We start from the raw sequence: 22,455 nt of genomic DNA on the forward strand, positions 1-22,455 counted from the left end.
CCTCATTTGTACTCCATATTGGCAATTTTCTTCATTCCAGGAAAAAAAAAAAAGTGGTAAACAGTCACAAGACAGACTTCATCAGAACAATATCCTATTTAATTTGATAAGAGATTTTAAACACAGACTATATACATATTTGCTGTACAAAGTAACTCTCCATTTTTCATACATAAGTCCTATTAAATGTGAGCTTTACTAGACTTGTGGGGTCTATAGAATCTTGTTCACTTGACTCACAACACGGTCCTCGTGAGCTTTGCTCCAGGGGCTGTATACTTTTAAACTTTATCACACTGTTTTATTTTTTAATCATTCCCTTCTCCATCCTCCTAGAAATTAAGTTACTTTAAATGTTTATTTTCCTTTGATGCCTTCCCTTCTGATCTCCAAGCATTGGCAAGATGACTTCCAGCTGAAATCAAGAGACATAAACCACTGCTACGTAAATCCTGTATCACGTTCCACCCCCAAAACAAGCTGAGAAAAACTTTTAGATCCATAATGCTGTTTTCCCACTTATTTTCCCTAGTAACTGTCACAGAATCACAGAATGATTTGGGTTGGAAGGGAACCTTCAAAGACCATCTAGTCCAACCCCAATGCCCGTGGGCAGGGACATCTTCCCCTACAACAGGTCGCTCAAAGTCCCGTCCAACCTGGCCTTGAACACTTCCAGGGATGGGGCATCCACCACCTCTCTGGGCAACCTGTGCCAGTGTTTCACCACCCTCAGCGTAAAAAATTTCTTCTTTATGTCCCTCTTTCATTTTAAAACCATTGCCCCTTGTCCTTTCGATAGCTAAAGCCATGATAACACAGAAAAAGTAAATGCCTCTAAATAACGTACATGATTCCAAAATATTTTTATAACACAAAGAATGTTAAGTTCTTCAGAATTAGTCTAATTAAAGTTGTGGTACAGGAAACAGTCAACCAAGATCTAAACTTACAGGCTGTAGGCAGTACTCCTGTCTTTACATCAGTTTCATGATTAGGAAATTTACAATCTTAATATATATTTTTTTTTTTTTTTTTAAAAAGCCCCACTGGGGTTTCCCCACACTCCCGGGATGCTGCTCAACTACTTTCTGAATGACACTCCCAGACCACCTTGAAGCAAAGGTAATACTTTAGTCACAGCAGTAGTTAAGTTTTCACTAAATTTTGTGTATGAATGTTATTTTCAGAATTAAACAAGCTGTCAGATAGACATAGCATACAGAGGTGTCCTGTTCAGTCAGCCACAGAAATGCAGGGAATCAGCAGTTCATGAACTTCCTGAAATGGAGGTTACATCCTGATCACTGTTCAATACCTGTTTTCCTTTTATTTTGCCTAATTACTTTTGGAACTCATTCGTACGTTAAGCCATAATACACCACAGCAGTTCTACACGAGTGACACGTAGCATGAAAGGAAATGCCACTGCGCTCATTGCAGATCTGCTGTCTGGTAATTTCATTGAGTGCCCTTGAGTTTCCATCTGCTGAGAAATAATCATTCGGACTCTACATTCTGGTGTCTCTTTCCAAAAGATGCAGCCTATAATCTATTTTGACTCTCCGTATTGAAGTTTTACGGTAATCACTACGTTTTCTACCTCACTATCCTCTGAGACAGTGGTAAAAATGAAGGTAGGTGTTTGAACACCAGTAAAGCTGAAACATTTCCTTCTTTCTAACTTCCTGGGCTTACAGTTAGGAGTAGAAAAGATACACGTGGCAGCTTTCCATTACAGGATCTAGAGGAGTAAGTCCCCCAGCCTTGGTTGGGTTTACATGATATTGTTAATAAATGACACCAGAAACTGTCTTGAGAAGGATACCATCGCACTTGTGCAGAGCAGTGTGACCAATGGCAGTGCATTAGCTATGAGCAACTAACAGGGTTTTTCTCTTAAGGCTGAATTTCCCTGCTGCATTGCTTCCTCAAGCAACAGAAATTGCTTGATTTCTGTGAAATCCCGTAAAACCTCTTTCACCTGTGTAAGTTTGTCAGTAAGCTTAAAGTACTCCAAAAATCCACTAGAGATCTGAATGTGTAGGCTGTGGTAAAACAAGGAACAAAATACAAAAGTCTTTACAATGAAAATTTTGTTTCGAGACCGCTGTGGTGTAGTTGAATATCAAGATCAAATTGCTTCTACAAGCTTTAGAAGAAACGAGGATGGGGTGGGAGGTAAGAGAAAGGAAGGTCAAATGAAGTTATCTTTTTTGTTCTCAGATTAACTTGGCAATTTTGTACTTATACATGCCCCCATCATATCAAAGTTAATAGTGTTTGAAGGTAAACCAAGAAAGCATAATAGCTGAGAGATTTGATTTTGCTCCTTAAATGGAAGAATAAGGTTAAATATTGTTATAGAAAATTAATGCATCTCATACAGTGTAGTTCCTTTATTTCTAATTCTCTTGTAAGTTAAAACCATACTTTCATTGCTTGTAAATTTTGCCTTCCCCAACAGAACAGAAATTGAATACAATGTTTATAACAGATCATCTTATTTCTAAAAGAAAGTATTTAAGCACATTGAAAACAACTCTTTGCAACTGTGTGAAGATACTGCATGAACATGATGGGTATAGGGAGCAGCCACATTTTGTCCTAAGCTATTCTTTATCAGTAGAGTCCAGAACTGAACCAACAAGTAATTAAAAAGCAGTGAGAAGAGGGCGCAAAACCTGTGACTCAAAGATAAACACTAGTCTAGGCTTATCTGAGAAACAATGAAAATGTAACTAATGAGGAATAGCTTTTGAGTCAGCTTTTCTCTCAGCCTAGAATTAATACTGGTAATGTTTCTGTTCTGAGCGACCATACAACTGCCTCTTAAAAAGCATGAGTGTGATAGTCACAGGTGGCATCCCAGGTCCCTCATACTGAGTATCTTGAGGACTGTTTTCAGGTTTCTTAGTGACATCAGCCCACCCCTGAGTGGAAGAAATAACAGGAGCAGGACTTGGGTGCAGACACCTAGAAAGGGCATACAAACAAGGCAGGATACAGCGGTGCTTTCCCAGGATATTCTTCCAGCTGCCAGCAACGTAGCACTGAGGGGCTCTGTGAGCCAAAGACGGTGTATCTCTGTTTAAAATATTTAGATTTCTCCCATGTATTCACCCAGATGCTTTCTGAACACAAAAATTCAAGCCAGAACAGCACGTGCCCACAGTCCGATGAGCTCCATGGCTTGAACACCCTCCACCACATTGTGAAAGGTTACCTCGGCCCCTCTGTTTTGAAGCTGCCCCTTCCCAGTTTTAGCAGATGTCCCCTCAAAAGCCACGGAGCGAGGGGGGTCCTCACTCACCTCTGACCTGCCTCTCCACTCCTATCTTGGGATGCACTGAGTCTAAAGAGGAAGCAGTTAGATACTCTCACAAGCAACACTCATCTGGAAGTTAGGAGTTGATGAGGCTTCCTGAGGAGAGTGACCCCCCCCCCCCCCACACACCTCTCTCCTGCCACCGATACCCCATCTGCCTTGATCGGAGAGAGAGCCCCAGAGGGAAGAGAGAGTGGAAAGCGAATGGACCTTTTTCCTGCTGCTGAAGTGGACAGTAAATATTGTATAGTGCACTCGAGGGAAAATATCAGTTACACGGAGCTTCTTGGTGAAAGAGATGGGGGTGGTGGTAAGGATTTAAGAGCTATTTCAGGTACCTCGCTGAGATAGGCTGCGCCGCAGAAGAAGCACCACACAAAACACGGCAGCAGCAAGTTCAGGCCCGCCCCCCTTACCCGTAACCTACCGGCAATGAAAAAAGAAAAAACGCGCGCCGCAGCAGGAGGGCGCGGGCGGGACCGCTCCGCACCCCCGGACCCCAACCCCGCTCTAACCCCGGGACTGTGGCCGAGGGGGTCTTCAAGCCCCACGACGGCCGCCTTTCCCCCTCCCCAGCCCCTTACCTCCTCCTCCGCCGGGCGCTCCGGGGTGTCCTTTGCAGCCCCCGCCATGGTGAAGCGGACAGCGCACCCCCGTCCAACACCTGCGTGCCCGGGGCGGGGCGGCGGAGGGAAGGAGAGGGAGAGCGTGTGGCGTCCTCCCCACCCTCACGCAGGGTCCTGGAGGGGCAAAGGCGCTATCGCTGCCCTCCAGGCTCGGGAGAGAAGCCCTCTCCCCGCCTCGTGCGAGGGCTGCATAGCCGAGTCCGCCGAGCCCCCTACGGGCGGCAGGAACACCCCCTCAACCCTTCGTCCCTCCATGCCACTTCCCCTGTGGAGAGGAGCGGGGCAGTTCCCGGCGGCGAGAGCAGCAACGCTGCCCTCGCTCTTTCCTGTGGGCACTGCCGCGGGAGCCGCCCGTGAGGAGGTAAAACCCAGGCTTTATTGTACTGGAAGCCTGCTAGCCGGCCTGAGCGTCCAAAGGCCGCCCGAGCGCCCGCCCTGCCGGTCCCCTCAGAGGTGCTGCTGCTCCCGCCTCGCCCCGCAGTGAAGTGCTTAATGATCGGGTGTAAGGCGGTGAAGGCTTCTGGGGCTGTTTGCACCCGAAGTCTAAAAATACCAGCTCTATCCTTTTGAAGACATGCACTGTTTTCTGATTTATACGAATTTATAACCACGCCAGCCAGCAACGCTATCTTCTGTCAACTGGACATGAGATCACACAAAAACCGCACTTGACCCAGGAAGCACGCTGCGGAAAGAGCTGCTGCCCTCAAAGGCCCTGGAGCTGACACCATTATTTAGGCAGTACAAGTTCACCACCACCATTCTGCCCACAGGAAAATGGTCTTGCAAGCATGCTCCGCACCAGAGAAAAAAAAAAAAGAAATTGCATTTTGAAGTATGAATTCTTTCAACAGTGAGAGTGCCCTGAGAGAAGAGGGTTTAAACAAACCCAGAAGCACATGAGGACTCAGTGATCTGCTCATCTTGGGAAGATGATGACTAATCTATACACATAGGGCTTCCTGGCTCGACTGATTCAAAGAGCTCTCCTATCGGCAGCGTCACTTGGTGGGTATTGGACAGCCACTGCAAACTATGCCATGAAGTAGATATGCAAATCCTGCACATCATTTGACAAGTGTAATTATAGCAAATTTGCAAAATTCTGAAAGAACGAGGCATTAATTTTTTTTTTTTTTTTTTAAAAACAGACCTCTTAAAAAACAGACCTTCAACGCAAAACTGAAATTGTGGCCTTAACAGGCCTTGTTGAAAACTCTCTGAAACTTTTAGGCTCCAAGGCGTCCCTAAAGGCTGAGTCCAGATGGGCTTCAAAATGGAGGTGGACTGCTCAGTCCCTTAGCCCCAGTCTGTAATTTGTTCTAAAGTACCAAGCTAGATACAAGGTATGCATGTAACATTCAAATTAAACATTTAGGTTCTTCGTTTTCTCTTCACACAATGTCCTCCTAACACGATAAATCTGTTACCTGTGTTTGCATGTTTCTTCACGAAGGAAAAAACAACAGAAAACATTTCCTTTCTTTGTTCTTTTCTAGCCTATTTCAATTTTGCTGTAAATTATGTTAATGCACAGGCTTTACTCAAAACAGTGAACGCTTGTGAAGAAACAATGAATAACTGATAGTATTTGTGTTTCACAAACTCAAGCATTGATCAAGCTAGTTTTACTGTTGTTTGATCAATGCACAATAGCCATCTACAGCGCTGAGCAAGAGATTAGGCTGTCCAGACACTACAGGTAGCTAATCAGTCTTTACAAATTGACCGAAACCAATTAGATTTAGGATAGCCCTGTATTCATTCCAAAGATTTTCTCCAAATTAGGAAATAAGTTAAACAATCACAGTTCGTTGCCTTTTTTTAAAGGCACTTTCTAGTCTAACACGGGATTAGTGCAGTCAGCATCACTCTTGACTTTTTAAAGATTTGCTCGCATTTTGTAATTAAGATCATGACACTTTCAAACTGCAAATACACACTCCAGTACACCAAAGTTGTAGCCAGAAACAGTTGATTTCAGTAAAGCACAATATATAGCCAGACAGAATCAAGCTATCCAGTCTCTTAAAATACTGGTAGCAGACATGAACCAATGTTGAAATACTAAATACTTACTGTTGCTTTCCAAAACCATGATCTTTTGACAACAAGCAAAACGGATTTACCTACTTCAAAATTTGACACACACCCCCTTCAATTTCAATCAGTCTTACACTAATTTCTTTGAATGCAGGATTCTTTGAATATTGCAAATGCAGGAATAGTATACTGCTACTTTGACATTTCATGCACCTTTTAGGTAAGAACAACTGAGCTTACAATCAAGCATGTGTGGTTTTCTAATACTTAGTTTTACATTAAGACAAACTCAAAAGCACTGATTAATGAAATTCACTGTTCAGGAAGCTCTGCAAACTGAGGGTTGGATCTGTGTCTGTAGGTGACTTGTCTCTTCAATTTTACTAATGGATTTGTCTGCACGTTTCTTCCTACTACTAGAGAGCTGGTAGGCTTTTCATATAGTAGAGGAGTCAGTGCAAGAGCAAAGAAAATTTAGTTGTATTACTTGCTATGGAAACCTGAATTACACAGTAGCACATCAAGTTTATAGCACTGAAAGCAGTTAACTGCAAATTCAGAGATTTGCCTTCTGAATACACTGAATAGATATTTGTGCAGTTGACTTTCATTTCACTGCCCTCAAACATACCAGGAGAGATGCTGAAGCAAAACAGTTTTACATCCCTGGGAATGAAGTAAGCACATCCCTAGTTTGAAGTAACACGACTTTTAGATAGAATTCAAGTCACTCCAATTAAGTCATTTTCTATTTAGAACAAAACCAGGAAATCCCAAACCCATCTTTCATTTAACCATGCAAAAGAAGTACAACCCCAACAATCATCCATTTGCGTAGGTAGCACAAACTAGTCAGCACTCATTGAAGGCCCCAGGATAAGTCTTACCTAGAGACTCTAGTTCCGTTCACAAACCCACATGCTACTTAGCAAACACAGTACAAAATATTTAGTCTTTATGTTGATGTCTCCCTTAGCAAAACATGGAATAGTTGAATAGCAAAATAAAAGGTTTAGATGGAAATGGGGCAGAGGGGGAAAGAAACCTCAGTTTTCAAATAAGGATTTTCAACATCTTTGAAACTTGGCCACATGCCATCAGCTGGCCAGTTCAAGAGAGGCAGATATATAGTACAAAAACAACTGTGTCCCTCTAAGTCACTATTCCTGTACGGTAATCTCCAGAAAAGCTGAAGTTTGTGTGTGACAAGGCTAAAAGTGGATCGCTATCCTAATGAGCTAGGTAGTTTAACGTCACCCTAACTGTAAGACACCCGTAGCAGCACAAGAGAGGCAGAAACCACTTCAACCATTGGTAATAACAATTCCTTCAGAGCTTATCTTGAGGCACTTCATATGCAGTATGCACCAGACTACCTCATTTCTATCTTCTCACACATGCACCTACCACCATGTGAAGACTTGATAGAACATTACACTGCAGATCTTGTAATAAGTTAAATCCTGAAGATACTGATACTGAAGATTTTCAAGTTAGTTAAAAGTTCAAACGTGAGCTTCCCTGCAGCATCTGTTGCCTAAAAATTACTGTGAGAAGAATGCAAACTGCAGCAGCTTACACCGAAATGTAAGTGAAACTAATCAGTTCAGTTTCACTTTAGTCCAAAGTGCAAAAATAAATACTATCTTTCCTTAAAAGGTGCTATCAGTAGTAATTAAGTCTCAGAGAACTGTTCCGCCTAAATACACTCATTAAAGAACTGAGAAGCTTTCTACCTAAGGAAATTCTAAGGATGACCTGTTGTACAGTTACCTCTGCTACGTTATATAGCCAGGCTCTGACCACCAAATTTAGTTGAAAATACTTCTATTATAGCAGATAGCACAGCACACATTTTGCTCTCTAAGAGCACAGTATGTGAGGATGAGAGTGCATCCAGGTATTGCTGGTTACATTTTTGGTTTTGTCTAGTTGCACCTGTATGTAGATTTTGGCCAGTTAAAAGCTAATTTGATCTTGTACTTTTGATGGCATTTTTTTGCTCATTCTTGAGCTGTCCATTAGATGTAGCATCAGTTTTATAGTCATTGTCAGGTGCTTTTATCACTAAGAGTCTGAAAGGTTCAGTTGTTTTCCGAAGCCTCTGAACAACAACAGCGTTTTGCAACTTTGCTTCCTCTAGCGTGAGTGTCTCGTCTCGCAGCTCTCGAAACGGCAGCGAAGTAGTCAGTGTGAAGGGAACACTTCCCTCTGATCCTTGATACTTTGTTATGAAGTCTCTGACATGGCTTATTCTGAGAAGAAAAAACAGAAAACTCAGCATTAGAGCACTCCAATCCCAACACAGACCATACAACACAATCCCAACACAACACACATAGCCACCACAAGAAGAGAACGAGACACCTGCTTCATGTAATAGCTGATGGCATAGGACTGGCGGAATATAGATGGGGTGGTATCCTGAAGTGCCTGATCCACTTGGGAGGCAAAGACCAAGGTCTGCATGCTCTGAGTGCAGTCCCAGGGGAAAAAGGATGAGTATCTTATCCTGAGCACTCCAATGCTTCACTATGGCTCAGATGGTAGTTACACAAGCCTACCAGTTCTTAACCACCTGGTGGAGCTCTTACCTGAGGTTTCTGTAGCCAAGAGCTAGAATAAAGATGCCTCCAGTGTATGGTACATGTAGCAGAACCATAATAATAACAAAGAAAAAGGGTTTGCAAAAATTGTCTGGATAGCTTATGAGTTAACTAGGTCTAAATATAGTCTCCTTCTACCAAAGCAGGTGCAGCAGTGAATTCATTACAGATTCAGGCTGCCTGTTAAAGCGTGAAGAACCTTGCAACAAGTGAGCAAGACAGAGGTTTTGCTGTGAAAGAATCAGGATTGACCAATTTAATTAGAAATTGAAGATAACAGGATAAATCTATAGCAGTAAAATAAACATAGTGTCAATGCCCATTCTCTGATCCTGAGGCCAACTGGTAGACTCTGGCTACTGGCAAATTACTAAACTCATCCTTCCTCTCCCCCATGCACAGGGTAGCCCATGGGGTTTACTGCTGCCTGGGAACTAAGCTGAGCTAAGATGTTACTGAGCTAACATCTGAACCAAGCCTAGATATTGTTTGAGAAAGTGCTAGTCGGCTGGGGGGAAAGCCATCCTAACAGTTTAGCAGCACAGATGACCAAGTTTTCATGCCTTAGCCATACCTACTAGGACAGATACAGCCAGCATCTAATTCCTGTGCACGCAGGCCTCAATTAAGAGACAGTGCTTGGTCTTACAAGCCTAGAGCCTGAAAAACCTCAAGCAGGAATAAATTTTTGGTTGGTGTCTATGTGCATTATATCAAAGTTCATTGGGTCCCAAGAGCAACTCAGGCAATTAGCCACCAGCTATCTGCTTTAGGATGAACAGGTTCTTTTCCAGGCTCCATACTGTGATGCTGGAGTAACATGAGCATGGGGTAACTTGGCAACTGCTCAAGAAGGGACACAACTTGATTTGAGACAAAGCTATGTGTGCTATTCCTACAGCACTGCTCTGCTAATTGCTTCACTCTCATGTCTCCTCGATTCCCCATACTGCAGTATTACAATGCTACCTGCACTTTTGCTCCAATGCTGTAACTTCAATCTTTCATCAGTAACCAACTCGTATCTAAAGTAGTAGTTTACTGTGGCACATACACATCAATTTACCCAGGCACTGCAATATATATGCTACAGGTTATTTACCTATAGTTTAATTAACTAATAGTTGACTGTTTTCTGCTTCTGCACTGAAAGGAGTGCTATACATGTAATCATAATGCTTAAGGATCTGTACTCTAAAAGGACTTCCCCCTATTTCTTATTAGGTCATACACAAATACTGTATACAGCACAAACATATGGGTCTTGTGGCAAGAGGATATGTTATGATGGAATATTTATTGCAAGCTACTTCAAAAATAGCACTGCATCGGTAAGGCGGCTGTTCTCCTTATCTCAGACTTTTTTTTTTCATCCACAAGCACTTAGCAGCTGTCCAAACTGCTATTTACCATGAAGACAAAAAGCTTCTAAATATACTTAAATATATGTGTGAATATATATGTGTGAAACCTGGAATAATTAAGATATTAAGCCCTCCAATGAAGTATTTATAATTAAAATAGCAATTGACCCTTCAGCAGTACATCGCAACAGTGTTTCAGTTCACACCTCAGGCCACTAACAGTAACAAATTAGTACAAGTTGAAAAAGTTACAGCCATTAACCTTCAACAGCTGAGCTTTTCTTCTGACCAGCCACAAAGACATACACGGTTATATTGACAGAATCCTGGATTGTATTAAATCTGTGATCACTTTAAATTGCTTCACAGAGAAGCACATGCAACATATCCTTCCTATACGATGTGACTCTATAGTACTGGAGTAATTTCTCAAATTACAAATTTGAGAAAGGTCTCTAAAGACAGTAGTTTTACAATTTAATGTTAAACAGTTAATCCTACTTTCTCAAAGCTCTTGCATACATATGCTGGCTGACACCTTCTGATGTTATCCCCATTTATAAACCTCTTTAGGAACTGGAAATTTTACTCATTAAGAATTAAACACATTGGATGCATTCTATTCTGTCCATGTTGACATGCAGGTGACGAACCTCCCCTGCCTATTGCACTGACTCTGGCCCTCCCTAGAGGTTTCTCTGGCTCAACTCTAAGTCACATCCTCCAGCTCCCAGCTGCGGTGCTGTCTATGCCCAATGACTAGCAGGCTTTTTACTAAACAATTTGCTCCAGATGTAGTCATTTTGTGAGAGATCTGTCATCTTAAAAGCCATTTCCTCTAGTAATGAGCAATACATACACCTTAACTTCCACTAACCTACAAAGAACTCCTACGGTTTCCTCAGATTTTCATTTATGCACTGACTCTTAACATCAGTTCACATTCCTCTTATGCTCCTCTCCTGTCAGCCAAAAGATTTCTCAAGATTTGAAAGGAGGTTTTCTAGATACAGCTGAAGAGCAGTCCAATATTAAGTGAACTGAAGAGGTAGATTATTCACAGAAATTAGACTTATATGTACAGGCATAGGACAAATAGTTCAGATGCAAATACATACAACAGTGCTAAAATAAATCTTACCTATGAGAAACATTGAATTTCTGAATTATCCTTTCCCCATCAGCTAACCAGATCTGGATGTTAGTGATAGGCTCCAGACCATTTAAGGGTACTAAAGGCAGGTGTCTTTTGTTGTCAGGTCCTTGATGATCATCTCTTACTTTAGAGATTATCCTTGGAGTAGCACTGAAAAGAAAAGCCATATGATGTTATGCCTTCTGTGTACACATGTAAGCTTGAACCTCCCTCCAGACCTCTGCTTCTGGAGCCTTCTGCCCCATATCAGGGTGCATTGATGACTTTTTTTTAACAAATATAGGAATACTGACATAAATGTCAGCTTTTTTTTTAACTGTATGCCAATACTTTCTCTTGAAGACTTCAACACGCTAAAGTATTTCAGTTTGCTCATGTTAAACATTTTTACAAGATGGAAGAGAACTTAAATATCAAAGGATTAAATATGAATACACAAGAGATGAAACAGTCTGAACATTCTTTGTGCATTTTTTTGTACTCTAATCACACAGGTGAAACTTCAAGGGGTTTGAGTATTGAATTTGCATACTCAATGTTAATTCTCACTGTAATGTGATTACAGTAATTCAATTTAACTGAATGTTAGCCTTGATTTAGACCTCAGCATCATCTATTTCAGCTTAGAAGCATTACTCATCTATCAGAGAAATTGACTTAATGTGAAAATCTAGGCTGATGCACACACCACTTGGATTTTGCTTTTTTCTAAGGCACTTTCAACAGCTGACCCTACCATAAGGGCAAAGATCCACAAAATGACTTGACAGAATACAGGGACCTCAGTCCAAGTGCGTGATCTTTAAAAAAAAAAATTACTGGCAAAAATTTTTATTCCAAAGAAATGTCTAGAGCTTAGTGCTTCTTTCAGGACTAAGCTTGTTCAGCATGTACTGTTTAAGTCATCATAAGGCCTGATCCAACAGGCACGTCCTCAGCTCATGTGAGTATAACCAGATGTTTGCTAGCAAGACAATAGCAGTGATTTAAGGAGTTACCATTTCTTCTCTGAGCTCAGCTGTGGTCAATGACTACACGAACACTTCATGGTGGTTTATGGAAAAGCTTTCTCTTTGTACAGAAAATTGATGAGTTACTGTTCCTTGAGAGAGAAGTCAGTAACCAACGGCCATAGAATAACAGTCTTAACAATACTGATGTGCTTCGTGGACAAACCCCATCCTTGCATCCTTATGTTCTTGCACCTGTCTTAGCTTAATCATAAAGCAGAAAGTCACAGCCAATTTATTATTAAAACAAAGATGGCTAATGACTTAATATATTCAGGCTAATAAAGTTAGAGTCTTGGACTCAAGTCCTTCTCAGTCTGAGGATTTCAAAAACTCTTATCACCCACTGCCTAGTTAACTGCCCTAAATTCTAGGCTATCAGCCAGTAGAGGCACTTTTTATTTCTTCCATTGAAAATCTGCAAAAAGAATGAGAATCAAGGAATCTGATTCCCAAGTGAGTGATAAGAGATGTTCACTGCAACTGGAGGCAGATGAAAGGCACAGAATTGACTGTTTTTCATTACACAGAAATCAGCTGGGGCACAAGAACTTGGCACCAACAGATTCCAAGAGGCACATCTGTAAAACATTCTGGTACTCCAAGTACAGGTGACTTACTATCACCCACCTGACTCTACTGATTTACTTCTCACACCCAGCTTCTGTTCATGCTTGACCTCAATACAAAATAAACCCTAACTGCCCTCCAGATCTGGAAAAAACAGCTTGAGCACTAGCAAGATAATGTTAAACAGTCTCGGGAGCAGAGCAAAAAAAAAGTTCAAGTCATACTTCAGTCCAGCAATGATCAGCTTTTGCTGTCTACTTGATCCGTGGCGTTCAGTTCCAGGTTCAGACACTGAAGTATAAGCACTCGTGTGAGCTAGCTGTCTCCAGTACAGTGGAAGCTGGAGAGGTAGTCAACCATGCAGCTGCCAGGCATCTGGTTTAGCCTGGGCTGAACTACATTTTAGCCCATCAGTCACAGTTGTAGTTCAGACAACTGTCTCAAATGGATACAGATTTTGATGTCATTCTCAAACTGACTTCCTTCATGGTCACGTCTCAGAATTTGTGGTAGGCACTGGAGATGATTCTTTCAATAGCAAGTATGTGTGAAACTGAAGTCAACACGTTAAGCTAAACTGCAAGAGAAAGTTAGCAGATCTATATTCACCAAGGTTTAAAGCATTTCTATACTAAATAACTTTACTCTTGTAGAGCTGACAGATAAAGCCATCTAGTGGTGGGAGCTTTGACTAAAGCCACAAACCAAGAATCTAAGTCTCTTATTAGCCTGAGATCAAAGCATTATCACCCCCTTTAAAGGCTTATTCTTTTTACAAGATTATCAAAAGAAGATGTAAACTAAAGATCGAAGAGACAATAAGAGCCTCCTGTCAATTTTCTGAAAAGAAAAAGCCCAAGAGTTAGGTATCATGCCTTACCCTGACTAATGGTTAAGAAGCTTGGCACACAGTGTTTTACCCTAATGAGGTTATAGAGCAAGCCCACTTTGCTACAAGGGATTTCAGTCAATAGTTTAATTAACATGCTTCTGAGGCAGCCTTTAAAATGCACTGATAAGCTTAATAGAAAAATGCAGTTGAAAATCTTGTTTTAGTCCCAAACTATTAAATGCAGCTGAACGGTGGTAGATAAAACAGAATATACCCATTAGTTGTATAGGTTTATAAGGTATATTGGAAACTTCTGGTAAGACTCATTTGTTTATCCTGTACAACAAAAAGGGAGAGGATGAAGCTCATCTGAGTTATATCAACAAACATATTTCTAGTTCCTCCATTTTTCCTCCAACACAAGTTTTAATGAGCCAGTCAACAGACCGATTCATAATGGTTCCTCCACCACATAATCCATCCATCTGGGAACACTGGCAGAAAATTCTATTCTAGACTATTAAAAAAATGTTTATTTGCTAAGAAGTTTAGCTAGGTCATAAGATGAAGTAAACTGTTCAGTCATTTGCCTCTCTCATTTCTGATTAAGCACACAAATGCAACTGTGGAAAGGCAGTTCTATAGCTTAAAACTTGTTACAGGTCTCAGACAGCACTGCTATTTCCCCACAAAGCTTTTCTGCTAAAAGAGTAGCATATGCACGCAATGGACTTACTAACAGCAGGAAGCGACCACTAGTTTATGGAATAAGAGCACTTATGGCTCCTGTTTCCAACATCAGCAAAAATATTTACTTGTCTTTAAAGAAAAGGCTCTGATAGTATAGCACTGAAGAGACTAGCAAGAGTAGAAAAAAAAAAGCATTTTATCAGTCTGTAAAGAAAAAATGCTGAGCAAGTCATAGGATGTCTCAGCATACTAGACCAGTCAAACGAAATTCACAGAATAGTATGCTTCCAGAACCTAACTCGCCTATTGGGAAGCAAGATCATTACTTGCTGTAGACATGACAGAGCACAACAAGCAACTGAACAACCTACCATTTAGCACTGGTTAGCAGCAGAAACCCAGCACACTGAAGATCTTTTTGCTTTTGCTATATACAGGTCTACTTGTAGATAAATTAATGTTAAGTTCTTGACCCTCGTTTGCTCAGGATTTCAGTGCTACCAAAAGCAAGTCTTGCAGCATCTCATCCATCTCTCAAGGGAAGATTTTCCCTATTGACTGTATCTACTCAAGCATGTAGCAACTGAATGGACTGTGCTACAGAAACAGATGAAACTGATAAAACAGATACTTGCTTCTCTGAGGCAGCCTGGAACCACTCATCCTTTACCATTATCAGTCTCTTACTCTGCACATTATCTTCTTTCCCTGCCTCATCCATTCCTACCCAGGTCACGCTTTCCCTCAGCACACACACTGGGCCTTAGCAGCAAGCCCTTTCCACCTAATCAAAACAAGCTGTTCACCTAAGGTTTCACCACAGTCTAGTAACCCCAGTTGGCAGGTCCCTAAGCTGTCCCACCTGTGAAGCTTCCTGTAGGCTCCTGGTCACTGAATGTGTTCTGTTCCCTAGGCTGAAGTCTGCTTTTATAGGCATGTAAGTCTTACACACCAGGGATATGTGAAACAGATAATTTGGCTGGAGTAAGCAAAAGTGACAGGGATCAAATACATGAACTCCTGGCCTGCCCCTCTACAACAGCCTTCTGAAATACAGTACTGTTTGGTTCTAAATCAAGTCCAGTTTTAGCATTGGCATTAGTGGCTGACACTCCAACCACAAGAGAGTCATGGAGTGAAGGAAAGAGGATCACTGTAACATGCTAAAATGTCTTACTGCAATAAATGCATGGTTAAATAGTGAGGAATTTTAAGGAAATGCAAAATAACCTCTTACTTCTTCAGTACCCTTTATGGGATTGTCATACTCCCCTCTTCTCACACAAAGTATTGCACATACAGCTTTAAAAGAGATTCTTTTCTCTTAAATAACCGAATAGAAGAGTGACAGCCTTTCAGCTGGAATCAGTTCTGATAATATTGAGACCTTGAACAAAGAAAGCCAACAGGATCCTGGTTGTATTAACAGGAACACAGCCAGCAGATTGTGGGAGCCCATTATCCCACATGCCACACCCATTAGACACACCTAAATACTGCATTCAGATTTGGTACCCAGAATAAAAGAAAGGTGTCAATAAACTGGAGCAAGTTCCACAGAGGGCCACCAAGATGGCCGCAGGCTGGAGCATTTGCCCTGTGAGGAGAGGCTGGAGGAGAGGGGCTTGTTCAGCTTGTGGAAGAGATGGTGTCAGGGGGGACGCGCCTAACAGCAGCCTGCCAGGGTCTACAGGAGGTCATCAGGAGGGTGGAGCCAGGCTCTTCATGGTGGACATAAATGGAAACAAGAGACTTTCAGACCAGATATAAGAAAAAATTTCTTTCCCATGAGGGCAGTCTAGCACTGAAGCAGGCTACGCAGCTTCCACTTGCAGGATTTCAAGGCCCAACTGGATAAAAGCCTGAGCAACCTCATTTGTCCCCACAGCTGATCCTGCTTTGAGCAGGAGCTTGGATTAGAGATAGAGGTCACTTCCAACCTGAATTATGAGATCCTTTACCATAGGTACCATTCCCTTCAGCTATTCAATCACAGATCACATCAGACTACTCACCTTCCTAATCTGTAACCGTGTCCAGAAAAGGGATGAAAGATTGGCTTTTTTGATGACAAACACACCTTATCTTTTTTATCTTCCACTTTCACATCTACCTCCTCCTTATCAAAAACTTTTCGTAGCTCAAAAGGCAGTTCCCTTAAGAAAAAAAAAAAGAGTCAGAAAAAGAAATACTATACTGTTTTCAGTATACAAAATAGATTAATGATTAATACCTGTTCTATGTTTATCCTTTCAAGGATTTAAAAAAAACAAACCACCACTTCACAAGTATTTACTAAGAGTTACATTAAGCGCATGACATACAAACAACTTCAAGTTCCTGAACTGCAAATTAACTAGAAAGTGAACAATAAAAAAACCCATCATCATGCAAGTTGTTGAATGATGTTCAAATTTACTCAGCAGTTACCACTCAAAAGCACATTATGTGTAGGAAGTTCAGTATTGCCATACATTGCTGCAAAAGGTTCAATTATTTTATCCCCATAGTAAAACAAGAAGAAAAAAAAAGACAATTGGCCTTTAAAGAGAAAGAACTGAGTTTAGACACAATGTGTTTAATTACAAATAAACACAAATCTCAGCTTTTAAAAATTAGATCATCACTAACAGCTACACTCTTTAGTACAGTAGCATCACCTCGGTAATGCTTTATTTGCATTAAGCAGAGCACAACAATGCCTTTGTCTTTGAGCTCTGATGCAGATACTACATTTTCGGGTGGTGGGGCTCAGCTGGCACAGGGGCTGTACTAAGTGGTTCTCTACCATCAATGATTATGCAGGAACCATCTTGTAATTAGCATCTTCACAAGCATATGGTAGGAGAAAACTGGCAAACTTTTGATGCATGCACACAAAGAAAGCAAAGGGCTTTAAACAATGCAATTAATTGCTATTACAACTAACACAGGTGACAGCCTTAGAGGAGAAATACAGTGTAAAATTAGTATTTTTGATGGGCTAGCAAAGTATGGAACAGACAAAAAATACAATGGCTTAGTAATTTCACATACTTGAAAAGGAGTTATTAAATTATGTTCTCCATAAATTATATTCTCCTCTCCATTTGTATGGGGTGAGGAAACAGACTACGAATTAAAGGCTCAAAATTACATTGGTTTGTATGGTCAACCTGCTCTTTTAAAGCAACGTTGCAAACACTAGCAGAAATCAGCATAGCATGCTAATTTTTAACAGGGGGATAAAAGTAAGATTGCTATATACACACAAATGACTGAAATAGCAAGCTTGTACTAGGAAAAATGTCTGAAGTTAGGACTGATGGGAGTTTCTTGATGTTACATGGAGCAACTGTGCCCACTTAAGGCTCTTCATCAATAAAAAGAAAACAAAGACCATAAAACCAGAAATGCTCAACCACTTGTGCATTGAGTTCATTAGTCAATGTACCATTTGATCAGTAGCTCTTACTGGGCACTCTGATTTATTCATTTCATTCTGCACCTGCTGTGCCCCCTATCAACACTCACTTTTACCTATTTCATCAGCAACTGTACGACTACTGCAACTGAGTGCTGTATTAGACCTGTTGATGTTCAAACAGCCATTAGCACTGCAGGAACTGAGACAGGCAGTGGCCTACGCTCCTACAGGGATACTGTAGTGCAGCAAAGCCAAGCAGCTATGTAAAAAATTTTAGAGCATAAGCTAAGTGCTATCCAAAGCACATTAACTCAGGCTGATTAAGAACACAAAACTTACCTACCCTTTTTTAATGGAGTCCAAGAACTGCTGGTTTGCAACATCAGTGTAGCTCCTAAGCTCACCGTCATTTACTGTAAACCCATTTTTCCAAAGTTTAATGATTACATCAACCTATAAAATAACAACAGTTCTCATTATAACACTGATGTAAAACCAGCTTGGTACAGCCACAGTACCCTATGATTGTAAATCATCCACTGCACGGACTAAAAATACTGAGAGAAGGCTCACTATAATCTGTTTCAGCCCTGTGCCAACAGGCAGAGCAACTGCAAGGGGTAAGTGACATTTCTAAGTATCTTGTGTCAATCAGGGTTAGGAATAAACCTTCCCCCAATCATTTTGCTTTCCTAGGTCAAGAACACTCCTTCAATTCAGCAGAAGAAAAAAAAAAGCTGGAAGATCCCAGCCAGCTGCAACTCTTCAAGAGCTAATTTGAGAGCACACATGCCTGGTGTTGGAACACCAACTACCAGAATAGTCCAGCTGGGAATTTATTAGGGTAAAGCCTCGCTCTGATCATTCAGGAGGATTTTCTGAAAGTAAGGCATTGAGATAATGCATGCAGAAGCCTTTCACTTAGCAAATGCGGCAAGTATCAGAAAATTTACTTTCAGGCAGTCATACATTTATGTTACCCTGGAATTCCTGGGTATATTCAAAACCTTGGTGTTAGGAGAATGAAAAAACAAATTCTCAGTAATTCATTAACTTTACCAGAGAACATCCACTACTTCAACTTGTAGCCTTCACACTGTTCACTGAAATCTCTCCAACTTTAACACGGATATATCTGGGATTGCATTTTCATATTTATGCATCATGCCATTTAAGGCAGCATTTGATCATCCAGGTCTGATCCCTGAAATAATGTCTTGACAGATGCTTGGCCACATGTGAGGTATATGCAGCATGTACAAAGACAATTTTATCTTTTTTTTTTTTTCTTTTTTTGCAGTTTGACTTGTTATAAGATGATTGCTACAGAAATACACAGCATGTGCAAACTGCTGAATAAAATTCCTTCTCTTCTGGTTGGGTAATCTGTCAAAAAGGTATATAGCACTCAGCAAAATTAGATTCTTTTAAAAAGTCTTGTGTCTCATGGCACCAATGCATTTAAAAGGAGTTCTCATCACAGGAAGGCTCCTCCACCATGAACCAGTATGCAAGTTTAACATGGACTAATTATTCCATACCAACTTCCCATTTAGACATTGACACAAGTACTGCCATGGAACACTATTTTAGAACTGCAATTTAAGGTGTTGCTCCTGACACTCCTTTTCTCCCAGGCTCAGCTGGGGATCCATGAATGTAATTTCCAGCAACGCCCACTCCAAATTTCTCCTTGGCATCTTTGTTCTACATGGCCTTTTCTCCAGCCCCTTACCAGTCTTCGGGGAGTAACAGAAAAACATGAAAAGGACAGAATCGCTGAGATACAAACCATACTAAACATCCTGCTACTACCACAACTACACAAATGAGAGCAAATGAAAAATAGTAAGAGCCAGAGTGCAGAAGCATAGGCCTGGTTGACTAAGAGATGGGAGACTGTTCCCACTGCTGTCTGAATTCTGTGTGCATTTATTTACAGATGTACTGGATAAGACCGCTGAACTTCCTGCATTTGTTTTCCAGAGTACTCCTGGAGTGTTATTATGTTAAACGTGAGTATTTTTTCTTCACCGCCTACCTGGTTCTTGATCGTAGTTGGAGCCATACATATAGCACCAACCTTCTGAGCTTCTTCAAAAAGGTTATCTACAAAGTAGTCACAGTTTTGTTCTGTACCATTCAAAATTTGATCATCGGTTCCCGATTTACACATCCTGCAGAACAAAGACATAAGTAAAAATGATGCCTCAGAGAACACATTAGAAGACAAGCAGTTACCCTAGAAGTTCAGTACCAAGAGGTGTAAAAGGCATGCTCCCCTGCACCCAGCTTACTCGGTTGTCACAAAACATCAGGTCAACTTTGCGTTGTGCCTTTTCTAGAAACTTCTTCCAAGTCTCTAACTGCTACTATTCGCAATAGAAAAGGTGAATTCATCTATGCAGAAGCTTCTAAACTTCGTATCAGAGCAAGGAATGCAAGTTAGATGATTCATACTTCTAATTCAGACCATCAAACATTTAACTGCATACCAATGAAAGGCCTTCCTTAAAGCATTTCCATGATATAGGCTTGGGTGACTTCCTTTGCTGTAACTTTTAAAAACCACATACAAGAAAATTGCCCTAGGATTTACTCCCCCACCCCCACTTGAACCTCCCCATTCCCAGCACCATCACAGAACCACCGCTACTGTCTTTGAAAGTACATTAGAGAAACTCAAGAGCAAGTGACTAAACACGACTTGAGCACACTGAAGAAATACAATAGAAGACTTCAGTACTGTGGAGACTGCCAGAGTATTAAAAAAGATGCATCAACCACATCTTTTTATAGAACATTGTATATGTGGCAGCTGTTTCTGTTAGATTTTTCCAATCAAAATGCAGAAATATGCAACCTGAATGAATAATTATCTTTCAGTTTAGGTTCTTTGCATAGTAAGAGGATTATGCAGCTTTTGGTAAACATTGCAGGAGTTATTCCTGTTGGAGATTCAGAAAAGCCTATTTTAAGCAATTCAGAAAAAAAAATCCCAGCTCTTGAAAAATATCCAGTTTTACGTAAAACTCTGCATTGAATTCAAGAGCAGCAATGCTTACTTGAATGGTAATTAGATACATTTGCATAAAAAGGAATTGTTTGCAGTGCATCTACGCAACATACTAAGAATCCCTACAGATTAACATCTTTAAACAAAAGAAACACTCAACAACATTAAAGAAGAAATTTCAAAACTATGCTGTCCCCATTTTAGTTTTCTAATAGAATGAAAGAAACTTGAAGCGTTAATCTAGGTATTCACTATGCCTTACCTCAGAAACATAACTGGAAAACCAAACACCTCCGTATCAAATGTAGAGGTGCACAGTGACCTAGCAATTTGTAAGGCTGCCTTTCTATTTTAAATAAAAATAATTACACAGCTTCTTGCATCTAGGAAACATTCCAGGTATGTGAAAAACCTTTTAGCAAAACAATTTTTTTTTTTTTTAAACTTCAGTGTATAAGTGGAGCACAGGTGGATAAGAAAAAAAACCTGAAATTTTAAAATTTAACGAAGTTTGAAAAGTCATGTCAGGACACACAAGCAGCAATAGGAAAGGAAGAGGGAAAAAGGGGGAGGGGGGAACTGGCACCTACCATTCTTTCTTTACAGTTTTGATATTGTCCATGTCTTTCATTCTGGTGCTTCACCTAATTATGAAAAGAAGATTGTTTTTAAAAAAAACAAAACAAACCGAAACGATCAAACAAAATGCCCAGAACACTTTGCCTCCTTTTGCAGCTGAAACACTCTTTATAGTTTTTCCTGTGTTGATAGTACATTTAACCAGAAACCTCAACCTCCCCCCCACCAAGTCTCCAGATGGTTCTTTGTTTTCCTGCAGTTTCTGATTTAATGACACATGAACCATGCATCGGTTTCAGACATTCAAAAGGAAGATTACTTTTTCATAAATGTACAAAATAAATTCCACAATAATCATGTGAATTGAAAATATATGCCTATATTTATGCTAAGCGAGGAAAAAAAAAATCACATTCCTTTTCTGAGTGGCATGATTTTAACTCCCCTGATTTTTCACGCTATGAGACAGTTGCAGAAAAACTGCACTGCCACTGCAGGCATTCTAATGACCTTCACCTTAATAGTGTCCTTTATCAAAAGGCACAAGTTTTATCAGGTTCCTCTTCCTACCATACCTCAACATATTGGTGCAGCATCCCAGAAACTGTGAATTATCATTTCTGGTCTACCATTTAGCTGGAAAGAAAATCCTGGATTTGCAAGTACTAAATATACTACGGGATTAGTCTGCTGAGTCAAAAGAAATGAAGAATGCCAACTGATCTCATTATACTCACTTCTGAGCCCTCTGAAAAAAAGTTGTAGAAAGTCACAAAAAGCCAGAGACTCCCAAAAACACCCTTAAAAAAAAATAAAATCACTCTAAAATCAGACAAGCCCCCAGGCACAGTTGCAACTGTGTTTAAAGAGTTATTCCTGAAGACCGCTCGGTACAGGTTACACAGATGATGTTCTGCTCCTGGCAAGTTTGGGACTAAGTCACAATACTGTGCATGGCTTTTTAGAGAGCGTCAAACTAAGCAGTGACAGCCATCGTACTCCTGAAAAAGTAGTATGCACAGCAAGACTGAAATAAATTTTAAGTGGTCTTGACATCTAATTTAACAAGATGGAGAGGTTAGGGGGAAACAACACTCACTGCAGTACTAACAAAAAAAAAAACCCCATTCAGTTATTCAGTACTAATTCATGTTCCTCAGGAGGTTGATATTGGTATTCTTTCATGTTGAAAGTTAAATCCTTGTGAGACACGTTCTGTAGAAATGTAT

The 22,455-nt window shown here is 40.6% G+C and overlaps 2 protein-coding genes across 2 annotated transcripts in view; both read right to left on the reverse strand.

Annotated features, from left to right (window-relative positions):
- The window catches only part of MFSD2B (major facilitator superfamily domain containing 2B), a 45,138-nt gene extending 39,316 nt beyond the window's left edge, over positions 1 to 5,822 (reverse strand). The window contains exon 1 of the mRNA XM_009273875.1: positions 3,913 to 5,822. Within this exon, the coding sequence (XP_009272150.1) occupies positions 3,913 to 3,960 (48 nt within the window). The 5' untranslated portion in view covers positions 3,961 to 5,822. The remainder of the gene's footprint in view (positions 1 to 3,912) is intronic.
- Positions 5,823 to 6,718: 896 nt separating this feature from the next.
- On the reverse strand, positions 6,719 to 21,983 carry UBXN2A (UBX domain protein 2A). The gene is made up of 7 exons (XM_009273873.2): positions 21,964 to 21,983; positions 21,238 to 21,291; positions 19,673 to 19,808; positions 17,975 to 18,084; positions 16,241 to 16,381; positions 11,109 to 11,273; positions 6,719 to 8,252 (listed from the first exon to the last, which is right to left on the reverse strand). The coding sequence occupies exons 2-7, from the start codon at positions 21,276 to 21,278 to the stop codon at positions 7,964 to 7,966; spliced, it is 882 nt and encodes a 293-aa protein (XP_009272148.1). The 5' UTR covers positions 21,279 to 21,291; positions 21,964 to 21,983; the 3' UTR covers positions 6,719 to 7,963.
- Positions 21,984 to 22,455: the final 472 nt, after the last annotated feature.

This window comes from Aptenodytes forsteri, unplaced genomic scaffold (genome assembly GCF_000699145.1).
Source record: "Aptenodytes forsteri isolate BGI_AS27 unplaced genomic scaffold, ASM69914v1 Scaffold175, whole genome shotgun sequence".
Taxonomy (NCBI): Eukaryota; Metazoa; Chordata; class Aves; order Sphenisciformes; family Spheniscidae; genus Aptenodytes; species Aptenodytes forsteri.

Coding starts and splice junctions, on each gene's coding strand:
- UBXN2A (XM_009273873.2), bottom strand. CDS start 21,278: ATGAAAGACATGGACAATATCAAAACTGTAAAGAAAGAATG. Junction 18,085..19,672: donor CAACTACGATCAAGAACCAG/GTAGGCGGTGAA, acceptor GTTATTTTATAG/GTTGATGTAATCATTAAACT. Junction 16,382..17,974: donor TTGGACTCCATTAAAAAAGG/GTAGGTAAGTTT, acceptor TTTTTTCTTAAG/GGAACTGCCTTTTGAGCTAC.